We start from the raw sequence: 23,485 nt of genomic DNA on the forward strand, positions 1-23,485 counted from the left end.
TTGCGTTGTGGGATTGTTAGCAGAAAGTAGTGCACATGCCATGAACACTATTTTTTTCTGTTTCATTGTGTGGATTTTCGAGGGCATTAAATAGAGTCGCGTGTACATTTCACACTCAGATGTAAGACACCCAAATAAAATGGCGGGTATTAAATGTAGGGCACTTTATACCGTGTTCACATCATTGTTCAGGCCATAATTACGATCACGAATGCAGCAGTAAGTAGGGATTGATTTAGATTGGACCCCCAGTAAAGTAAGTCAGTAAGCACAGCGTTAACAATGCTAGGGCCCCAAACCTGCAACACCTAAATTCAATTTAGCCATTTATATTAATATGAATTAGTTACACTTGTGTTTTTGCTGCATTCACGTAATTTGTTGGCAAAATATCCCATTATTCAGACTTGGGAGCGTTCATGCATCATCCCAAGATGGCAAATGCATCAAATAATTAGCCATATTGAGCTATTTTATCTCGTTACGTATCTTTAGCGGTTTGTGGTGTCTAAATCTCGATAATATCACAATATAGTATGTTTTCTGGTAATTCAATAAAAAAACAGTTTATATGAAATAACCACATGGTAAAGCCTATTTTTTATACTCCAGTGTGAGTTAAATACTGAAATTATAGAGAAAAAAAAAAAATATATACTTGGCCTATATTGCGATAGAATCAATATAGAAATATATATATATATATATATATATGATAGACAGTTTTATAGCGATTTGGCAATATATATTGTCCTATTACAAAGCCTTAGGTGTTAAGTATCTTTTTAATCAGCTAAATGAAGTGAATTACGGTTAATATTCGATTTTTTTTAGTTACTGATTGAGGGATTTAGGTTTTGCAGCCATTTTCTTACTGGGTTGAGGCGTTCTTTTTGTCAAGTGGGAGATATTGTAGCAGTCAGAAATTCCCAATATCTCTGACTTGGAATTACAACTGGTGAGTCTGAATGTTTTTCCCACGCGGCTGCTTGTAATAACGGTCCAACGATATGATATGATCACGGCATTTTCTTACTATGACATGTTAAGATGAATGCCAGGAAAAATTTCTTTTGAGAAAATTTTGAAATTAAGAAAAAAAAGCAATTGATAAAGCCACAAAAAATGCCTAATACTTGATACTGAATGTACATATACCGATTAATAATACATACTCTGGAGATGATACATTAACTCCCTCCTTTTTTTAACAGTAAGAAAAAAACTGTACAGTAGCCGACTGTGTGCATGTAGGAAAAGTGGAGCTCCTGAGAGGACGATACTGCTTAACACATACAGTACTGTACATATCTATACTATCCTTGTGCAGAGATATGATTTAGATTTGTCCAAAAGCGGGACAATCTGACTGTAAAATTTCACGAGCTACACATCTGAATTATTGATTGCGTCATTGCTTGAGTGGGCACAAAAATAGATGTTTTTAAATGTTGTAATTTCCATATCGCTGCAGGACAAACTGGCAGGATAGATTTTAGTCTACAAGGAGATATGTACAAGTTCTCATTTAGCAGTGAATTATTAGACAGGAGAAAATACACAGTTGTAATAAGGAAATTACAAATTAATATATTGTTGGTGTCTTGACAATTAGCAAGACTGGGTAGCGAACAACGGCAATGCTCACTGAACCAGACCAAATGATTGACCCACAGATGGATTTTAATGTCACTAAAATCTGCACAGCGAAAATATTTGGATTTGTACATACTGTAAGCGTCATTCGTGGATAATCTACTCTGTTTTGGTAGCAGCTGTGTGATGGAATAATATCACATTTAGTCTATTCACCAATTTTATTCATATTAAGTGATAACAATTCATGGGAATAGCCCAAATGAGCTCTGAGACTGCACGGACCCACAGAGCGTCTCATAAGCTACAGTCCAGTGTCATTATCACACTGTTGCCGAGGACATGCAATCCCCAGAACCAACTTTAATCTATGTAATGAGACTGGCCATATTCATGTTGCATCTGTTCACTGGTAATTCCTCAGCAGTGGACTTGGCGCCACATGGCAGAGGCCCACTAGAGCCAGAGCGAGCACAGCGGAGTGTGATGCTGTTTGAAAAGCGCTGGTCGTTCATACCCTGCTGCTGGTCAGGAGGTTAAAGTAAGCAATGAAACGCTCCAGCAGCTGCAGGATCTACAGTAGCCCACTACAAAACAAAAAAGCAGGGTTCCCCAGACAGTGAGTCACTGCCATTAGTCTTCTTTGCGGTGATGACCCTGCTTGAAAAGCCCACGGGGAGGACTTTCAATGAATTTAATATTATTCACACCATTTTCACTGAACAATCTGTTATGTCCTCATTTAGGACACACACACTAGGGAGATGAATCCTCCAGCTTTTCGACAAGCCACGCTTTGCCTTTATTTCACAGCATATTACCAGGTCAGGCAGGGGTTTTTGTACTTGGCAAAGAGGTGGGAACAGGAAGGGATAATTCTGACCCCATTCTGACAGCTCGCCATCTTGTCACAGACACTGAAGCAACATCAGAGGAACCAATTTCCTGCTGCAAGTAGTCGGTGTGAAGCCAAACATACTGTCTAAGCCAGGAGAGGGAGATTTTAAGGTTGTGTCTATATATGGCGTTACCCTAATTTAACGCTGCTATAATCAATATTTTGACATAAAACATGGATCAAATGTGAAAAGGGGTCGCTCATTGCAATGAATCCACAAATAATTATCCCTGATGCAGTTCCCTTCAGCTCTGGAGAACTTTATAGCATCGTTCATTTCATTGTTTTGGTTTTACGCCCTGCAACTTTACTGATTTGTTTCAGTCTCACTGCTCTCATAAGCATCGCTTTTGGCGACAACAGGCAGAAGTTCTCAGCATAAAAACTTACTGTACTGTAAGCTATACCTGCCCAGCCCCAAACAGCGGAGAAACAAAGTTAGCGACTATAGCTGGTGAACATAGTGGAGCATTTAGCAGCTAAATATTCAGACATTTCTCTCAGGAGTTGGTGGAGACCAAAAACAGAGCTAAAAGAGAGTGAATATTGGACTTAAATTCACCGGGTGCCCAGGAACACGACTCAAAATGAATGCTAATGTTGCTCATTGTGTATCCGTCTTAAAGGGACACAATACACTACCCAGTTTATGAGCTACACCTTGCTAAAACTAATACAGTATCAAACAACAGTCCTGCAATAATTAAAACTGCTTTAGAGAGGTGATGATTCAATTTTATCACGTCATTTTGGAGGCTGCTGTTTGTGGTGCATTTGAATTGTATTGCGTTATACTGACAGATGTTTCTATTATTTTGTCCACCCCATTTATATCAATGAGGTTATGGCTAAATGATTAAATGCCATTAATTTGTTGGTTATAGCTTCGTTAAGACTAAGATTTTCATTAGGGCTGTCACAGTTAATGCCTTAATAACGCGTTAAGCATTAACGCAACTTGCGATTTTTAGGTTGTAGCGGGCTCAGTTTTAGCTAGTGTGAAGATTCTGGTATCATATGAAACTACAAAAACCTAAGGAGTCCATTGGTACCAACCATGTCATACTTGCATGTCACAAAGGAGGCTGAATAACACTCTAAACTTGCACTAAATTTTGGTGAGGAAAAACTGGCATGGCCATTTTCAAAGGGGTCCCTTGACCTCTGACCTCAAGATATGTGAATGAAAATGGGTTCTATGGGTACCCACGAGTCTCCCCTTTACAGACATGCCCACTTTATGATAATCACATGCAGTTTGGGGCAAGTCATAGTCAAGTCATCACACTGACACACTGACAGCTGTTGTTGCTTGTTGGGCTGCAGTTTGCCATGTTATGATCTGAGCATATTGTTTATGCTAAATGCAGTACCTGTGAGGGTTTCTGGACAATATTTGTCATTGTTTTGTGTTGTTAATTGATTTCCAGTAATAAATATATACATACATTTGTATAAAGCAAGCATATTTGCCCACTCCCATGTTGATAAGAGTATTAAATACTTGACAAATCTCCCTTTAAGGTACATTTTGAACAGATAAAAATGTGAGATTAATTTGGGATTAATCGTGATTAACTATGGACAATCATGCAATTAATCCCGATTAAATATTTTAATCAATTGATAGCCCTAATTTTCATATATATTATGTTTCTTTGTAAACTCCTGTTCTATATACAGCATGTAGATTTTTTTTAATTTACTGTATCGACTCTACACCATATATGCTCTGTGCTGCATTGTCACTAGAGCGTGTAGGAAAGAATGTATGTACAATGCAGTTGTAAATTGCTGAGACACAGTTATTTCCCTCTATGCACTCAGAGGCAGCAGATGCCCCTGCACGGCCCCCGAACGCCATGTTAGAACAGAAAGAAGTGCAGTTCAAGAACCAGAACACTTTGTGAAGGCGACCGAGTCTTTCTCTTAGTACTTAAAGGCCTCCGTGTACCATGCACCATATGCCTTATACTTAAAGCCCAAACAGCTGAAGCACTATTCTGAGGGAAAAATACACTGGATCACTCTGAAATTGCAGGTCAATCTTCTCAATGAAATAGGATTGGGAGGTACATGTACACAGCACAATTTGCACAGCAATATATTTAACTGGTTGTCAGAAATGGCTCTGCTCTCAGCCAGAAGCTCATAATTAGGTCTGCGGCAGTGTAGGGAAATCTATACGCTCTGCTGTATAATCATAGAAATGTTTACAGAATGATTAGTTTAAAGCCAAAGTCTGTAATGTTTCTGAAGTGATATATCATTACTATATCCATCACTTTAATGGACTCACAAAGGTATATTTATCATGTTTGTTCATACTCTGCTATATATTGGGAAATATTGTTCATAGGCCTGATTAACAAAATGCTATTCTGTTATCTTTGCTGTAGTTTAAAGGAATAGTTTGACATTCTGGTAAACATACTTACGAGTTAGATGAGAAGTTCATACCTCTCTCATGCCTGTATGTAGTATAAATATGAAGCTACAGCCAGAAAACACTTAGCTTAGCTTAGTTTAGTATTAAGACTGGAAACAGGGGGAAACATCTAGCTTGGTTCTGTCCAACCGGAACAAAATCCACCTACAAGCAGCTCTAAAGCTCACTAATTAACACATTATGTCTAATCCAACATAAAATGAACAAGTTATAACGTGTTAATTAGTGAGCTTTAGAGGTGCTGGTAGTAGGCAGATGTTCAAGCAAGGCTAGCGGTTTCCCCCGGTTTTCAGCCTTAGTGCTAAGCTAAGCTAACCTGCTGCTGGCTGTAGCTTCATATTTACCGTACAGACGTGAGAGTGGCATCAAACTTCTCAGCTTATCAGCAAGAAAGCAAATAAGCATAAATCCCAAAGTGTCAAACTATTCCTTTAAATACGAAAAAATGTAGTTCACAATATCACGGTGTCCCTTTATCCTTTATGGACACTGTTTATCAGTACGTATTGTAAAACTCTTGCCGTTAACTTTGTATCTGCTGCAGTGTCAACAAGAAAAAGTCCTGTGGATTTACTGTGCTTGGCAACTAAAAAGATCTTGATCCGGATTCCCCCTGAGATGCATCCAAAGGCTCATTAATTCACAAGTTTTAAACTAAATCTGTTACAGATAAAAAACTTTTCACAACGTCTCTGTATTCTTTCAGAGCCGGATTACTTTGCTTTATCTTCTTACATCGACAGACATCTTACCAGTGTACTCTGGATCCACATGAGGAGGGTAGAAGCGGAAGTAGATGAAGAAGGGGATAGGCACTCCGAACTTGAACCACTCCACCACATAGGGGGGCTGCTGGCCGTCCAGGGGAGGGGACACGTCACACCCCAGGATCACGCTCTCTCCGGCGCGCGCCGTCACAAACCGGGGCTCCTCTCTTACTCCGTGGGCACCTGAGAGGAAGAGGAAGAAGAAGAAGTGGCGTTTAAGCAATTTTATTTGTTTATCTCATCAGGGCTGGAGTCTGACATGCAAGACGACGAGGTACAGGCATATTCGTCTGCACAGTGTTCCTGCCGACAAAGCAGAAAAAGCTTGATGCACCCATCCAAGACTAATTTACAAGCAATAATTGGGTGGCAATTAAAGGCGATCGACTAAACTACTGCACAATGGATTCAAACTACATTTCGCTTCAGATACATTGAACACTCATGGCCTACATTGAGTTTCTGAATGGTCATCGTGCACATGGGTAAACCCTATCGTCATCTGTCACCTGCATCTGCTGGTGAGTGTTTTGTGGCTGTGCCATACTGTACTATAAATGAGCTGCCAAGGGGTCCCATTGATCATAGCTGGCTGCTGCTCAGATAAGCTTTACTATGAGCACCACCGGGCCTGGCGTTCAGCCACGAATGTCCAGGCACGCTGCCGAGCGTTGACCTATCAGATGACTGAAAGGTCGGCATACCTGCCTCAGCAGAACGCTCACTCTGGGAATGGATTTTCTCCAGCTGCCACCCCCGCTTTCCATTGAACCGGCTGTATCTCCGCCGTCAGAGCGAGCATGACTACCCGCCCTCGCCCAGGGGGAAAATCGCTTCAGGGATCAAGAGACATGCTGACGTATCACTCCAGAGAAACACCAGCTGCATAACTTAACGCTTTCATTAGCAGCATCATTTGCATTAGCGGGGCTAATTTTTACAAGAGGAGCAAATACAGTGGGACCTGGAGGTATTATGGGCTCGGGTTACTGTCTCTAATGATGTTCCTCTGCTCCGTCACCGTTGTATGAAATGGAAATGTTATATGATCTGTGCCTTTTCAGCTGTGCACACTTGCAATTAAAACCCAAATATTTTCGCCCAGTTCTTCTGTCTGAAAAATAACACCACCCCTACAGGCCATATGCATCAGAGTTTACCAGTTTAATCTGCATTATCCTGTGATAGAGTTAATCCACTTTATTCGTTTCAGCCAGCACAGATTCTGGACTGTAACAGGGCAGATTTAATGAAATTACGCTTTTTAAAGTGGAGATGTGGTCTGCCAGTTACGGGCCTCAGTCCTGGAATCTGCTTTACTATTGTGCCTGTTTGTTAAGAAGGGGAAAAAACAGCTATGCTATGCTACCCTGAGCTCTAATGAGCGACACAGACCAAATGAAACGCATGTGACTCAATGAACCCCACGTAACCATTTAGATCTCCAACATGAGAATACAAAAAGCTGCACCAGCCTGAATACGAACCTAAAACAGAAATTAATACCCAACAAATACGATGCAAATGTCACAAGTAAGAAATCTCACAGGGGAGCTGATTGACAACTACAAGCCACGGAGGCTGCGCTTCAAAGAAAGAACGAAACTTCATGTACTAATTTGGAGCGTCTACATCACGCCGGTAATAAAGCAGCATTTTTCATTAAGATGAAACTGAGGGGGAGTCGGTGTTTGATGAAGCACGGTGTAGCGTGTCAACATGCATAATGATCGCCGAGACTGAACGAGAGGGGAGTTGATTGTTGCGGGGAGCGTCTGTGGGCACGACGCTTTGCCCTGCGAACCCATGCGCAACATGACCTTTTAATGCGCTTCTGAGGAAACCTGTCCCATCCAGTTATAAGCGAAACATAATCAGAAATCTGCTAAACTAATCCTTTCAGGCTTGCCGAAAGCCTGAAATTCACACCTGAGCACGCTCCATCGCAGCCTCATTTATAACGCCTTTAAAAACGATTATAATAACCACTTTCAACACCACGTGCAGGGCTCGTGCCGAGGAATATGCTTCGAATGCTTCGAATGTATTTAAATTCTAGATCAGCAAATCCCAATGTGGGTGGCTTATAGAGGAAATGAAACGTTCAACCAAGTTAAGCTGGTTTACTAAGTCAGTTAGTTCTCAGTTTATGAAATGGGCTGTTTTGTCCTTGGTTTTAACATTGTAAGACTCATCTTTACATCCAATAACAGTACAATAGTGCCCCCTCTTTTGTTTTCTTCTGTCCTGTGTCTCCTCAGTCTCTGTCTTTCACAGCCAACCATGGATGTATTAAGAGAACTGGATACAGTGTTGGAGGCGGGGCCCTGTTCATTCCTATGAAAGTTGCTCATTGGCGCATGATGCCAAAATGGCTCGACTTCCACCTGGAAAGTACCCAGATCTTCCGGCGATATTCCGCATCCTTTGGGCCCATCGGACATGCGCAGTAGCGTCCGCTCGGTCACGGGGTCCCAAAGTCACGCCGTCGTCACGGTTTGCGCTGTCGTCACGGTCTGGGTCTCATTCCCATGAACGGAGGAAGGGAAATAACTTTGGATTCAGCTATTAGTGCATTTTACAACTTTTAGGACCTAATGATTTAAATAAGGGCAATTAGAGTGTTCGTACTGGGAAGTTGATTTACCTAAAAAAAAGTTATCCGTTGAGTTACAGACGTCTCTTTCCCAATGTAAGTTTATGGGAAAAAGTCTTCTTTTTTATCTTAAATGCTTACATTAGTCATGTTTGTTTTAAAATGGTTCATTAGAGTGGAAATCCATTTGGTAAACCAGCTTAACTTGGTTGAACGTTTCATTTCCACTTTAAAGCAATTGTTCAACACAGTTTTTCCTACGAATGTCCAGCAACACATGTCAATTTCCGCTCCAGTCTTGGTTCAGGCAAAAAAACCTACTTAGTTAGGTTTAGGAAAAGATCACAGCTTGGTTTAAAATAACACCGGAACTGACGTAACTAAAGTACGGAAGGTACGTGACAAATAAATGAACGTTGACTTCTGGTTTCACACGGGGTACAAACACTGGTCTCCTGGGCGAAAGTCTGGTGTTTTTTGACCCACCCATCCACCCGACCTCCTACCTATACAGTTTTTGTCGCTCTTTATACTTCCTGGTTCACAATTACATGGATTACATACAAATTGATTTCGTGGGATATATATACGAATTACAGTGAATTACTTTTTCGTAGGTATAGCTACAAACTGTATATGAGAACAACCTGACCTGACCAGCGGTGTTGGACAACAACTTATAGTAGAGACTTTGAGTGTCTTTTGTCTTTACTTATGAGTCCAGTACTTGTGCTCTATGGCTTCCAGAAGAAAACAGAGATCAGGCTCCCATCCATAATGAAACACACTGGATACATTGTTTGGTTTGAGTAAGTAGAGTCACTTGACATGAAGCACAGGCTCAAACCATGTGGCACAACTGTGCATGCTGCTGAAATCCATTGTTTTCTCTGCAGACTGCAGTTCAGGTTGCAGAAGTTTCGAGGCTCGGGTTTCTGGCCGGCATTATTTTTGGATTCTGGCGGTGGCGGTGCATGGGAGCACGTCTTGGGACAGAGAACAGACTTTAAAGACTTGAGATAATATATTGGAGGTGCTAATAATTCTCCAATTCCTTTATGGGATCCTCATGAGGGGACAATCAGCGGAGGTTCGGTCACCACTTTTTGCCTTTTTCATTTCCTTAATGGAGCCACGTTGACCCAGTCGGGTTTATGGGGGCTTATTCAGGGGGAAATATTTATGCGCTCAACAACACATAAATGTGATACAAGCGGCCATGCTTAAGATCTTCCAAATAAAACCGCGCTGTAGATATAAAGGGATCAATACGGTGAAGAGATGATGGCAATTCATGATTGCCTTGGCACAGTAAATGTCAACTGAAGCTGAAGCCTCCAAATACACAGAGGTGGAAATCTGTCGAGTAAGATCTGCATAAATCAGACAGCTGATAAATCCAGGAGGCCCAATATGTTTTAAGTATCTATACTCGGCACATCGTGGATTTACTGCTACGATCATGAATTCCTGAAAGCTAACAATTCAGTCAGCTGTCAGATATATATGGCAGGCACAGTACATGTAAAGCAAAACACAGTCCTCATTGTTTCGTAGGTTGAACAGGCAGTGCCACAGCGGGGTTGATTATTAAATGATTATTTTCTCAATTAATTGTTTGGTCTAAAAAATACTGAAGAATGCCTGTTACAATTTCATAAAGCAGAAGGTGACGTCCTCAAATACCTTGTTTTGAGCAACCAACAGTCCAAAACCCAAAGATATTCAATTTACTTTCATATGAGACTTAAGTCTCCCAGCTTTTTGCCTCTACATTTCTCAGATTGTATCATTTAAATTCATTTTAAGATGTAAAACTAACAGATATTTCACAAAAAAGCAAAGAATTTAAATTTGTGTAACAGAATTTAGCTTTTTTTCTTCTTACCTATTCCATTGAGTATCTTGTGAACCCCTTCTAGTGAATAAATTATTTTATTTTATTTTATTTTTATCATTATTGTGTAATGCATATAACTATGCCCAGCCCTCATGGGCCTACAAGACACCATAAATTCATACAAGCCAGGACCAGAGTGCAGCGTATACATTTCCAAACAACAGAAAAAGTCCAATAATATTGAAGCAACATAAGCATCTCTCACAATAAAATCTTCAGAGCAAACACAGACTATGTAGTAGGCCTACTGGAGGAATCAGAATAAATACTAATAATTAAATAATCCATCTTGCCTTTTTTTTCCAGGCTTTTAGCCTTAACAAATTTAAACACTCTACTCCAGGGTTTGGTCGAGCCACTTGATGGAACATTAACTCTCTTAAGTCATCATAATTTGTACGGTACAAAAGCAAATAGGGCTCACTTTCCGCTTCACTCAAAACAGCTCACACAATCGGTTTTCCTCCTGAATATCTTTTAATCGACCAGCTTTGATGGCCAGAGGAAGAACACCAGCTCTCAACTGTGACACTTAAGATCTTTGGCTTCTAAAATTACAGATTCAGGACCAAACTTCTGTTTGATGTGCACATTTGTCCTTAGCTCAGGCAAAAATTAGCTCTTTGTGTACTTCTTACCAAACCTTTCTTTCTAAAACGCAGTATTTGTGTTTTGCTTTGATTTTTCGCCATACCATCATAAACTAACTACATTAATAAACATATACTATAGGTCAGACTCTGCCAGTAAAATTGTATCATCCCAAAATACCCAATTTACTTTCATGTATATGCCTAAATTAGTTTCCTTAATAGAGCTAGGTCATTCACAAATATTGCAAACAGAGCTGGAGAGAAGATATGCCCATTTTTTTACTCCAAAAAGGAGTGCATCGCAACTATACAAGGTCTGGATTGCTTTATAAAATCCATCATCCACCTCAGCTTCCATATAAATTAAAGGCATGTAAATCTCTATTAATCCAGTCAAAAGCTAAAAGTCAACAAAACATGCAAAAGTGGATTTGCCTTCGTCAATCGTTGTTTTAATAATAGATCTATAACAGGCCTGTTTCATTCTAAATCCATTCTGCTCATCAACGAGATAATGTACCATTTCTAAATAACTGTGTGAGCCTGCAGTGCATTAGTTAGATTTAATGTGTCTAGACCCCCAGGTTGGGAAACACTGAGATAAGAGCAAAGAAAAGCAGCAAATTACATTAAATCAGCACACACTAGACTGAAATTATAAAGAATATTTGGTGTTTTTGCTTGAAAAATGACTTTAAACGATTAATCAATTATAAAAGTAGTATTTTTCTGTCGATCCAGTAATTGATTGACTAATTGTTGCAGCTCTAGTGAGAGCTTTGCTTTTGTAACAGCTCACTTAGTCAATAATCATAATAATCTAGAGTACTTATCCGAGAGGTGTTTTTCAAATAGCATAAATGTGCACAAAAATATTAAGAAGTGAGAGAAGCAGCCAGAGACATAATATTTACTGATACACACGATGTTATGTAACAAAAGCATAAACCAATGAGACACATCTGTCCGAGGTCAATCAACAGCTGTGCGGACCAGCACATGAATCATCGCAGCAAAAAAACAGCGAAGGGGCATGCGGGGTTAAAGCCGCAAGAGATTTCCACTGGAGCGTTTTTCAAGTGGCAGCGGCTGAAAATGGCTCAGGCGCCACACTGTACTTTCAGTAATGATCACAGATTTGTACAGTAAATAGACTCTCAAGGCAATTTTGGGCGATAATCAGGCAGAGCAGAGCCGGCGAAATGCTTTGACAGTAATGACGTCCAATAACACGCTGGACAATATTGTGGAAAAATATGAAAACTGAGGGAGTTCAATGAGAGACAATTTTAGACGAGCAGTGCTTAGAGTTTCTGGTGTAGGGTGTTTTTTCTATCAGCACAATATTTTACCCACTAAACTCTAATATTTAACTTGGATTTGATTCAGCGTACGGGCGAGGAGAACCATTGCTCACTGCAGTTAGAGATTTTGTAAAGGATACATCAAGCTGCTATGTGTGTGCCTTCAGTGATGAGGATGTGGACGCTGCTTTATGCCGGACGGAGCTCCCGATGTGGAGGATGTAATGGAATATAGACTGGACGGAGGCTGGAGAGAGACTTTCAAGGACGTGCAGCCACTGGGCTGGATGGGCCACTGACAGGGCGGTAATTGAATGCCAGCCTGCATGTGCTGAAGGTCACATCAGAGAATGGCCTGAGTGTGTGTTCGTGTGTGTGTGTTGTGCATGTGTGTGTGTGTGTGATGGTGGCGTTGGGGATATGCCTGTTTGCAGTGGTGGAAGAAGTATTCCGATCCTTTACTTAAGTAATAGTATCAATACAACACAGCGAAAACACTCCACCACAAGTAAAAGTTCACCAAGGGATCAATAAAGTCTTATCTTTATCCATAATAACATCATAATGTATTAGTTGATTGTATTTTTAATCTTCATAACATGACAAAAACATAAAATAAATACAATACTAGTGGTAATGCAGGGCACATGTGTGTATTTATATCTGAAAGAGAAAGAAGACTGAGCAAATAAACTAAAAATAGATAGAAAGGAAAAGAAGAAACCCTCAGGGCACCATCCATGGCACCGCGGGGCTACTAAGGCTCAGGCAGAGGTCAGCAGGGTTGGGCCGGCTAGTCACACAGTTATACATAGCTGATGTGCTCAGTACCTGTACCCAGACCCAGACCCTTGGGAAAGTCCAGAATCTAAAACTTACTGAGCTAAGGCACACAGAGGATGTCTGTTAGCCAGAAGAAGAAGTGACTAAAGGTAGGTCCCGAGGATGAATTGAGAAATGATGTTGAAATGATTATTGTTTGAAGAGGAGAGGGGGGGACTGAAGGCACTGCTATCTCAGTACTTCTTCCACCGCTGCTTATAAACTCATCAAGCAGATGAGCACACTGTCTCTAAACATAACTGTTAACTTCCATGCAACATTATTATTATTTTTCACACATTTTACATTACGCTCTGTAGACCAAATGGTATTTTCCAGTCCACAGTGTTGTATTCAGCAGACGAGACACGACCTCAGTGTCTCTACTTCTACTTTTGTACGGGGACAGTCCAAGATGGATTTGGTCTCTTCATTATTTAGCTCTCTTTAATGGCAAAGTTCCCCCTTCAGACAAGCAGTGCTCAGTCAGGGATGCAATGGATGTGCTGACACCTGCTCGAACACACGGCGAGGAGAGATGTGTGAAATGGGCTCGGCTTGCCAAAGACACAAAGGGCGAACCAACATTGCCGGGCGCTGCACTGCCAGAGGTGCACATTATGGGGCATCTTTGGCAGCAGCTGTAAGTCACAGAAACTCCCCAGTCCAGCCATTTTTTAGATGATTTATAAATGCTTGGGCTAAGGTGTTTTAAATGAATTACACAAAGAGGCATGTCGCTGCTAACAGCGCTTATTAGTGCTTTTCCTGTCTAATTACAGCTGGTTATGAGACCGCGTTTATTCAGCATCAATAAATCATGTGTAACAGTGTGAGTGAAAAAATTCAAAGCAACCCAGAGCTCCTATATTCTCTGTGAGCTGCTCAGACATCCACAGCTCCACATATCTTCCAATCAACGTATCCACTTCCATGTAATTCCCATTTCGCTCACTCCCTCTCTCACGCTCACTTCCTCTTTCTGTGACTCTCACACAAACACTCGAGCTGCAGTTCAGAGCCACATAAGTGTGCTCACTCAGTGTGGATTCAACACTTATCTCTGGGAATAAGTGCTTCTTGGGCAGATGCATGTTAGTGTTTCCCCAAAATAGAGGAAAGACATGACATATTCAGGAGAGAATAGTTCCTTTCAGATGCATTAAATGTGGTCTTGATTGAAGATGGGATCGGTCTAGCAAGCGTAATAGTATTTAAAAAAAAAAAAAAGACAAAACAAGGCAAAAGTGAGCAAGGCTCACTACTTGACCCCTACTGAAGTAGGGCTAAAGGTTTTGCCCTTTTGGAAAAATTTTAAAAATTTTGGGCACTCTGGACTTCTAACCCCCAAAAGGCCCAACTAAACCACAATGTCAACCATCACACCAAATTTGAAGTTCCTAAGTTAAATAGTTTCTGAATTTTACTCCGGAAACGGAAGTGTTACACGCGAACTGACGGACGGATGGATGGACACACGCAGAGCGCTATATACCCTCAACTACATTGCCGCGGAGGTATAACTAGTGTGAACATTATGGATACTGCAATATGTCAGTTGACCTAAATTACGAATTAGAGTTTTTTAGTTGTTTTTTGCAACATGAGGCATCTGTGTATGTCACTACTCATCACTCACTTTGAGGTTTTATGGTTTAAATAAGTGTATTATAGAATAGAAAATACTTTATTGTCTGCTTTTCATATACAAAAGGTAGAAATTTGTCTTTGGTTCGCATGTGCAAAAACTTGAAAAAATGGAATTTGAAAAATTATTATCTGATTTATGTCATTCTATAGGCACTATGAGCAGCATTTCCTTTTTGTCTTTTAAGCAATGCTTTGATACTTTTTAAACACTTTTGATCGCAACCAAATCCTAAAAATAATGTGGCTAATGCTAAAAATCTCAATAATACTCAAACAAATGGTATTTCCCATTTGGTAGTCAATAAAAGGAGAATTAGACACTGCTACACAATCATTATTTTATGACCATAGTACCATATAAATGTTTTCACAGTTCCTCCTTGCATGAAAAACAAGTCCTCATAACTACATGACAACTATGTCATAATCATAAGCATGTTCTTATATGCGGCGCCTAAGGTTGAAGGAACAGTGTGCAACAATTCAGGGGATCTATTAGCAGAAATGGAATATAATATTCATAACTATGTTTTCTTTAGTGTATAATCATCTGAAACTAAGAATTGTTGTGTTTTCGTTAGCTTAGAATGAGCCCTTCATATCTACATAGGGAGCGGGTCCTCTTCACGGAATCCACCATGTTGCACCACCATGTTTCTACAGTAGCCCAGAACGGACAAACCAAACACTGGATCTAGAGAGAGCCTTTCACGTTTTTACGTTACCCGAAGGTCACCGTAGTTCTCCGACACGCTTGTGAAACTGCCGCAGAGTGCAAAACCGTGAAACCTCCAGCCGCCATCTGACTTCTGTTGCTCCTAAAGTAGTGTTATTATGGTATGGATGGCCTCTGAGCGAGGTGAACGGCATTACCACTGTTTTGCACTCAGCGGCTCACGTTACCGCAGTCTTGAAATAGAGGAGTGAGCGGAGGGGTCCTCAGTTGGTTGCAATCTGCAACCACACCACTAGATCCAAATCCTACACACTGTACCTTTAAGGTATGTTTAAGTTTAGGAAACTAAAACTACTTGGTTACGGTTTGGGAATAAACTAATGTGGTTTGGAGAATTTGTACCAAATTAGAATGGAAATTGTGATTTTATTTGAAATATTTTGGACATTTTAAAAGTGGAACAGTGAAACGTATCTTTTTTTCTACATGTATGTCACCTAATACAAATGTTGAATTGGCGACAGGATAGAAGTGTAATTATGTGAGATAAGTTGCGTGACTTATACCAACCAGACTCTCTATATCATTCTATTTATTCAGTCCAAGACATGCAATGAATGTAAAAGAACAACTGTAGTGTACTAAACTTTAAAAGAAAAATGTATGTCTGAATCATTTAGTTTTTCCTCTCAGTTTAAATCATTGGAATTCCCTCTTTAGTAATTAAGTTCAGTTATGGGTTTACGGCCCAATTTATCACAGGTCTATACATATGTATTTTTTTCAGCCGCATAATGATAGACTTTACTGTAAAGATCATATACCTGGACCTGCAATATCACAGTTTACTTCTGTTCTCATAAGCAGCACCACATGCTTTCAGAGAGATGATGATGTAGCGGCTAGGAGAGCAGTCCATCCAACCAGAACCACATGATCTGAAAAAAATGGCTTTCCCAGAATGCTGCAGGCTTTGTTTGCAAGGAGACTCCGCTGGGACTGGACCGGCTGAGGGAGGAGGAGGAGGAGGAGGAGGAGGAGGGGGCACCACCAGAAAGAGCTGGCACATGCCCAGTACTGAGAGTCTGCCATCCACAGCTTGAGCACAGGCCCTTTCCTAAGCTCATTATTAGGCTTTACTCTTATGATTGTGAGCGAGAAAGTACAACGGTGAAAAATATAAAATAGGAGGGATGAAGCCGTTGCTGTGTTGGGAAAATGATGTCTGACACGTCTCGCATTAAATTGTGTTTATTCTCAGTGAATAATATTCGTTGATATTCTTGTTTATTTGACAAACAGTCCATCTTTTTTTTACCTGAGCTGTACCAGTGTTTTTTGTTGTTGTTGTTGTTGTTTTTTTTTTGGTTTTTTTTCTCTTTTTCCTTTATCCTTATTGTGTTTGTGAAAATAGGAAAACCCAATGAACATATTAGTGGAAAAAAGAACAAAAAAAACAAAACACCAACAGTTGTGGAGTGGTATAAACTGATATTTGAGCTAATATCAATGGAATATCTAACATACAGATTTAAATGTAAAATGGGTGATTTCTTTAAGACTTGGACATCCTTTTTTAAATATGTTGGTGAAAAACTTGAACTAAAGGGTCTGATAGATTGCAATATTGAAAATTTGCCAAAGGGCCATTTTTGGGTCGTAGGGCGAGATATTTATTTGTTGACTTATTTATTTTGTTTTGTTTTCTTATTTTTCTTAAAATGTTTTGTTGCATCAGTGTCGACCGCGATAAATTGTAACGGACTGAGCGCCTCCTTATCCCTATACATATATATACATAGATGCTTTGATTTTTCAAATACATATGTGATTGTGTAAAATCATCTCTTTGAGTATAGTAGGTGCTATGTATACTGTGTGTTAAGGATCTAAATCTGGTGTTTAGTTATTGTGACCAATGTGTGCTGATTTATTGTTGGTTTTGTCGGTGTTTGTGTTTAAAAGCATAATAAAAATATTGTGGAAAAAAAAAAAAAAAAAAAAGCACATAAATACACCCAAGTATTGCTCTCTGGATATGAGGGCCATGATCTTGATGTGTTGTATTAAATAGAGTGATGGTCGGTAAAACACAGTTTGTATGTGTAGACTGTATGTGTGAGTGTTCTGGTCCATTCATTGTTTCTGTTTTACTTGTCCTCATCTGACCTCTGTTCTCACAGACGGGATTCTACTCCTGAAAGGTTGTTGCCTCACATTAAACTGTTTTTCATATCTCAAAAAAAAAAAAAAAAAAAAAAAAAGACAAACAGTCCATAAATGAATATCTACATCTGTGTATGAATCATGAACATGAATGACGCAGATGGTGGATTTCACAAATAGAAACTATTTCTAATCGTCTTTTGATGGTTTTTACAAGCAGCATAGATTATTTTGCTGACTTGATAATGACAACAGCTGTGTGAGGACAGTACATCGATGCTCTGAGAAAACAGGAGGTTAAATTGGGGTTTTATTAAACGACGTTGGTGACGTTTCATGGAGGCTTTGTCGGTCCTGGTTCAGATCTTGGTCTTGGTTCTAGCAGCTCAGGTGAACTAAACACTCTATCTTTTGTTTTTATTTGTTGGGTCTTTTAGGATGTTTCGGGTAGAAAGTGGCAAAGTACATTTTCTCAAGAAGACTACTGAGGTACTTGTGTATGCTACGCTACTTTATACTGCCGCTCCACTACATTTTAGAGGTCAATATTGTACTTTACTTACAAATATGTGCCACCTTGATTACTGGTGCTTTTTTAAATTAAAGATTAAAGAAATAAGACAATTCCTATAGATGAAATTACAAAACATGTGTATGTTTATAAAGTAGTTTAAATTAGCTCCACCTTGACCAATTGAAACAGTAAAATGGTGCTCAAATGTTAATGCATTGGTAATAAAATATATACATGTACTGTATAATGCCACACTGGCAATTGTGCCATTTTGCATAATGAGTACTTTTACTATTGATAATTTAAGTACAGTTTACTGCTAATACTTTTACTTTTTTACTTTTACTTAATAGCAAGTAGCAATTTCAATGCTGGACTTTTACTTTTAGTGGAGTATTTTTACATTGTGGTATTACTACTTTTACTTAAAGGTGCAGTGTGTAGGATCTGGCAGCATCTACCCGTGATGTTGAGTGAGATTGCAACCAACTGAAACTTCTCCCATGTGCGTGTAGAACTATGGTGGCTGGCGCGAATACGTTAAAACACGAATGGCCCTCTCTAGAGCCAGTGTTTGGTTTGTCCGTTCTGGGCTACTGTAGAAACATGGCGGCCGGCTCCGTGAAGAGGACCCGCTCTGTATGTAGATATAAACAGCTCATTCTAAGGCAACATAAACACAATGATTCTTATTTTCAGGTGACTAAACACTAAAGAAAGCATAGTTATTAATATTATATTCCATTTCTGCCAATAGATCCCCCTAAATGCTACACACTGTTCCTTTAAAGGTGCTAAATACGAAATTGGGAGCATTTCTATTGCCTCCGCACAGCTCTCAACATGGCGACGACTGCTGACAGAGCTAACAGTGTTAACTTGGGGTGGATACGGAAGGTGGGCGCTACACTTCCACGAACCACCGCATGAGAGCAGTGCAGAGCTAGCCAGTGGGGCACGCTCACATGCACAAACATGCACTGAAAGCATGTGCGGCCAGCCCGGCTATGTCAATAAAACACAGAGAAGCTTGGATTACAACACACACAGATGAAGAGCGACTTCATTCTCTGCTCAGGTAGACATTACTCTACTATATCTTTACATAGCAATTAGTCGTTTGATGCTATAATAATGCTCTGGATATCGTATAGAGCACTTTCAAGTAAGGATCTGAATGCTTCATTCACAACTGGCAATGCACTGGCCTCGTCACTATAGTAACACATATAGTAAGCAACCTGCCTGATCTCTTGTTTTATAAATGTGGCATCTAATCTCATCTACAAGACAACAAGAATACAATGTTGCAACATGTCAAATCCATAACCAACTCGAGCCAGAAATTAAATTAATACCAACTGCATTACATTTTGGTTTTTTTTCCTGCTATTATTGGCAGCATTGATTGTTTTTAAACACAATTGACCCAACCTCTGCAACCCTGCGGTACTGTATCATTCAGTGCCCATCACCAACCAGACTGTAATACTGCCAAGGACTGCAAGAGCTCTTATAGGGGTCAAGAGGGCTTTGATTCCTATAGAGGTTAAGGGCCAAACAACTTGACATGACTTGAGAAATGTCATTTATTGGTATCTAGAGCATATTTTAAAAGAAAATACAACTTTAAATTCACAAAGAGTGTCTCTTTTACAAAAACTCATTTTTCTATTCTATCATGGCAGTTTTATGAGATTTTAACAAATACAGAAAAGCAGTCGCAACATAAAACATCGCTAAACTGCACTGAGGCGGATATCATTAAGAACTTTTGAAAACACTTCGGATGTTAGACAAATTAAAACACTGCTGTCAAAACATTTCCTCAACCATCTCATTGAAAGCAGCCTCACACAATGTCCCAGACAGCTCCAGACAAAAAAAAGTGAAGACAGCCCAGTCTATCTGAACCACAATCTGAAGCTGGACTCCAGAGACTGTAGGAGGGCTTTCAGACGCCGCACCGATGCTACTGGGAGGCCTCAGATATGTGAGTGGCAGTTTTGACACCTTCACAAATGCCGTCTGCTTCTATATATCTGTGTCTTTGAAGACGCGTGCCTTCAGAAGAAACCCGGCGACAGAAACAAGTGTGCCAAGCCACGGGTTCACGAGGGAGCTCCTGTGAAACATCAAGGAGCGAGCTCACGAGAAGGGAATTACAGATGAATACCATCTGGCCAAAAGCCAGTTCAACAAACGCTTAAAACACACCGAGTCCCAGCACAGGACCTGAGAGGAGAGAGTCAGTCTGCCATCAGTGACTCAGGCTGAAAATAGTCCTTCAGATACACCACTCCCCGACACTTGCCAATGACATTTAATTACTTCTACATTGCCATCAGCGTCCCTCTTGCATCACCTTGATTGGTTGCCAAGTCATCGTTGACTTTGTTGAACTAACCTCGAGTCTCCCCGACCATATGCTGCCTCCCCAATGGGAACTTGGTACAAGAAAACTTCTTTGACCGCCCATTTACAGAGCGACTGCTCATACCTGAGCTATTCTGTGTCAGTCACTGACTGATGTGCTTAACTGGTTTTAAAAGATTCCCACATAACAGTGCGAGGTAAACATCTACTCAACTTATTTAAATTAGGGCTGTCAAAGTTAACATGATAATAGCGCATTAACGAAAATTTGTTTTAACGCCACAAATTACAATCTTCCGGAGGTTGTAGCGGGCTCAGTTTTAAAGCTAGACTGGCATCATATGAAACTAGAAAAACCTAAGGAATCCATTGGTACCAACCATGTCATACTAGCTTCTCATAAAGGAAGCTAAATAACGCTACAAACTTGCGCTAAATTTTGGTGAGAAAAACTGGCATGGCTATTTTCAAAGCGGTCCCTTGACCTCTGACCTCAAGATATGTGAATGAAAATGGGTTCTATGGTACCCACGAGTCTCCCCTTTACAGTCATGCCCACTTTATGATAATCACATGCAGTTTGGGGCAAATCATAGTCAGGTCAGCACACTGACACACTGACAGCTGTTGTTGCCTATAGGGCTTGAGTTTGTCATGTTATGATTTGAGGATATCTTTTTATGCTAAATGCAGTACCTGTGAGGGTTTCTGGACAATATTAGTCATTGTTTTGTGTTGTTAATTGATTTCCAATAATAAATATATACATACATTTGCATAAATCAAGCATATTTGCCCACTCCCATGTTGATAAGAGTATTAAATACTTAACAAATCCCCCTTTGAGGTACATTTTGCACACAAAAAAAAATGTGTGATTAATTTGCAATTAATCGTGATTAACTATGGACATTGACAATCATGCAATTAATCGCAATTAAATATTTGTATCGATTGACAACCCTAGTATTTTGGTATATTTGTCCTTATGTATTGAGTAAGTTTGGACTGCATACATTTTCTATAGTTCATTTTTCAAAGTTTTGAAGCTGGATTAATTGTTTAATCAAATTAATATTCGCTTTACAAAGTTGTAACTTATTTTCCTTTTTGTTTTAAGTTTATTTCATTATTTAATTAAACAGCTAATCCACAGGATAATACAACAGCTCACTGCAAAGCCTAACACTTCCAACACTCGCCAAGAATAAGAAGACTGCCAACTTCATGAGATTGTTCACAAGGTGCAGGCGAAGCTTATTGGGTGCAGAGAACAAGACTGCTCACCACACGTTTGCACCGAAAACAGCCCTGTGCTTTAAAATACAATGAAGTAGCAGCGAGATGATGACATAAGATCCAGACAGGCTGGTTTGAGTAATAGATCCGTGAGTTTGAAGGCTTATCAGACGCCAAAACGCTGCACAGCGATTTATAATACTATGAGGAATTGACAATGTTTTACGTTACAAATCTTCCAGGAAATGTGCCTGCCTGTATTTGATTGGCCAATGCAGCACCTACAAAGCCAGTGGGACTGCCTTTTATTACACAGTGTCAGACCATGGCCAAACAACTCTGTGCACACTGTAGCAATCACAGGAAAATATGGCGTTTCCTTTAGTTGCAAATCTGCATTTTTTGTGTCTGTTTTGCTACGTTTTTTTCACTTGTCAGCCTCACGTACATCTGACGGAAAAGTTATGCTTCTATTTTAAACAATACAGCTGTCACAGACTGCGTAATGGCTTGCGGGAAGTATATTTTTACACTTCAACCTTATTTTCTTCTGTTTTACATGTGTAACCACAGTGATTGTGTACTAAGCTGTGAGTGCTGCCAAAACACGGGTGACCTACACTCAGTACTGTGCCTGAACGCATCCTGTGCAGACACAGACAGAGCACTGAAGCTGCTGCTGCTGCTGCTCACACTACGCCTCCTGTGTAGACACAGCGTAGCACAAATTCAAATTCAGGCCAATCATCCTGTAAACCTCTGAGCATATCTTTACTTTTCATACGACACACCCGCTGCTTGACCCCTGCATCAGTTTCCTTTATCAGGCAAATATGTCGATGAGGGAAACAGTCAACACAGAGGACACCGTGTCTCTTAAAATCTTGACGCTCGCTTTTATGTCTGTTCACTGGCTTCACCTTCCGCTCTCAACACCATCCTGCCAGCCACGAATAATCCCAGCTAAACTTGACCCATTTAGGCGTTCAGTTTCCCTTAAAGATGAAATGCATCTGGGACTCAGACAGCCTCTCTATGAACACAACTCAGTATAGGGCTGCGAGTATGCACTATGATATCCACCAGCAATGTTTTTCTTTTCCTTAAATCAGGGAATAATTCAATAACATGCACATCACAGCTTACAAAGCCAAAACTGATGTTTTAAATGTGCTTTTTTTGCCAGATACAAATAATTTACAATGACATTAAACAGAGAAAAAAAGAAGCAAATCTTCACATTTGACAACAAATGTTACATGTTACACCTCTGTTGGATTTCAATCTATTCGAGTGTACATTCAATTTGTCTACACTCACATGTTCATACTGCCTTTGTTTGCAGATGATGCCACCTTTAAAGCTGCAGTGGGTAGAAATGGAGCAAATATGATTCACTATATCCTGACAGTAGTGCATGAGACAGGTAATCTGAAAAAAATCATGTGCCTCTGTGTCCTCCGGTGCTCCTAATGTCATCTGCAAGATTTCACAGACTGGAGGAAAGCAACCAATCAGAGCTGATCTGGAGTCTGCCATCCAGCTTCCATCTATAAGAGCCGGCTGTCAATCACTCACAAACTCCAACCAAATGGTCAAACTAGGCAGCGCTGATCAAATAGGCATTACAGTCACATAATATTAATTCATATTTCTCGCCTCGAATGTTTTCAGAAACATCTTGTAGTGTACTGTTTAGCTGTAAAATGAGAAAGTTTATGACCCGGCAGCCATGTTGAGATCTGTTGAGGAAATATCAAGCACCGTCCACCAGCCGGAGCACAGCCAATAGGAACGCTCTCTCTCTGAAATAACCTGTGATTGGCCAGTGTCCCGTCACGGGCTAGATTTTCTAAAGCCTGAAAACAGAGCCATGAGGAGGAGCAGAAGTCTAGTTTTCTCTCAGAACACTTGAATTACAATATGCTGAAAGGTTATT

The 23,485-nt window shown here is 40.0% G+C and overlaps 1 protein-coding gene across 5 annotated transcripts in view; it reads right to left on the reverse strand.

Moving 5' to 3' along the window:
- The window catches only part of igsf9ba (immunoglobulin superfamily, member 9Ba), a 79,333-nt gene that overhangs the window by 52,111 nt on the left and 3,737 nt on the right, over positions 1-23,485 (reverse strand). For all 5 annotated transcript variants that reach the window (XM_037775999.1, XM_037776000.1, XM_037776003.1 and 2 more), the window contains exon 2: positions 5,696-5,893. In XM_037775999.1, the coding sequence (XP_037631927.1) occupies positions 5,696-5,893 (198 nt within the window). The remainder of the gene's footprint in view (positions 1-5,695; positions 5,894-23,485) is intronic.

The sequence above is a fragment of the Sebastes umbrosus genome, chromosome 7 (assembly GCF_015220745.1).
Source record: "Sebastes umbrosus isolate fSebUmb1 chromosome 7, fSebUmb1.pri, whole genome shotgun sequence".
NCBI lineage: Eukaryota > Metazoa > Chordata > Actinopteri > Perciformes > Sebastidae > Sebastes > Sebastes umbrosus.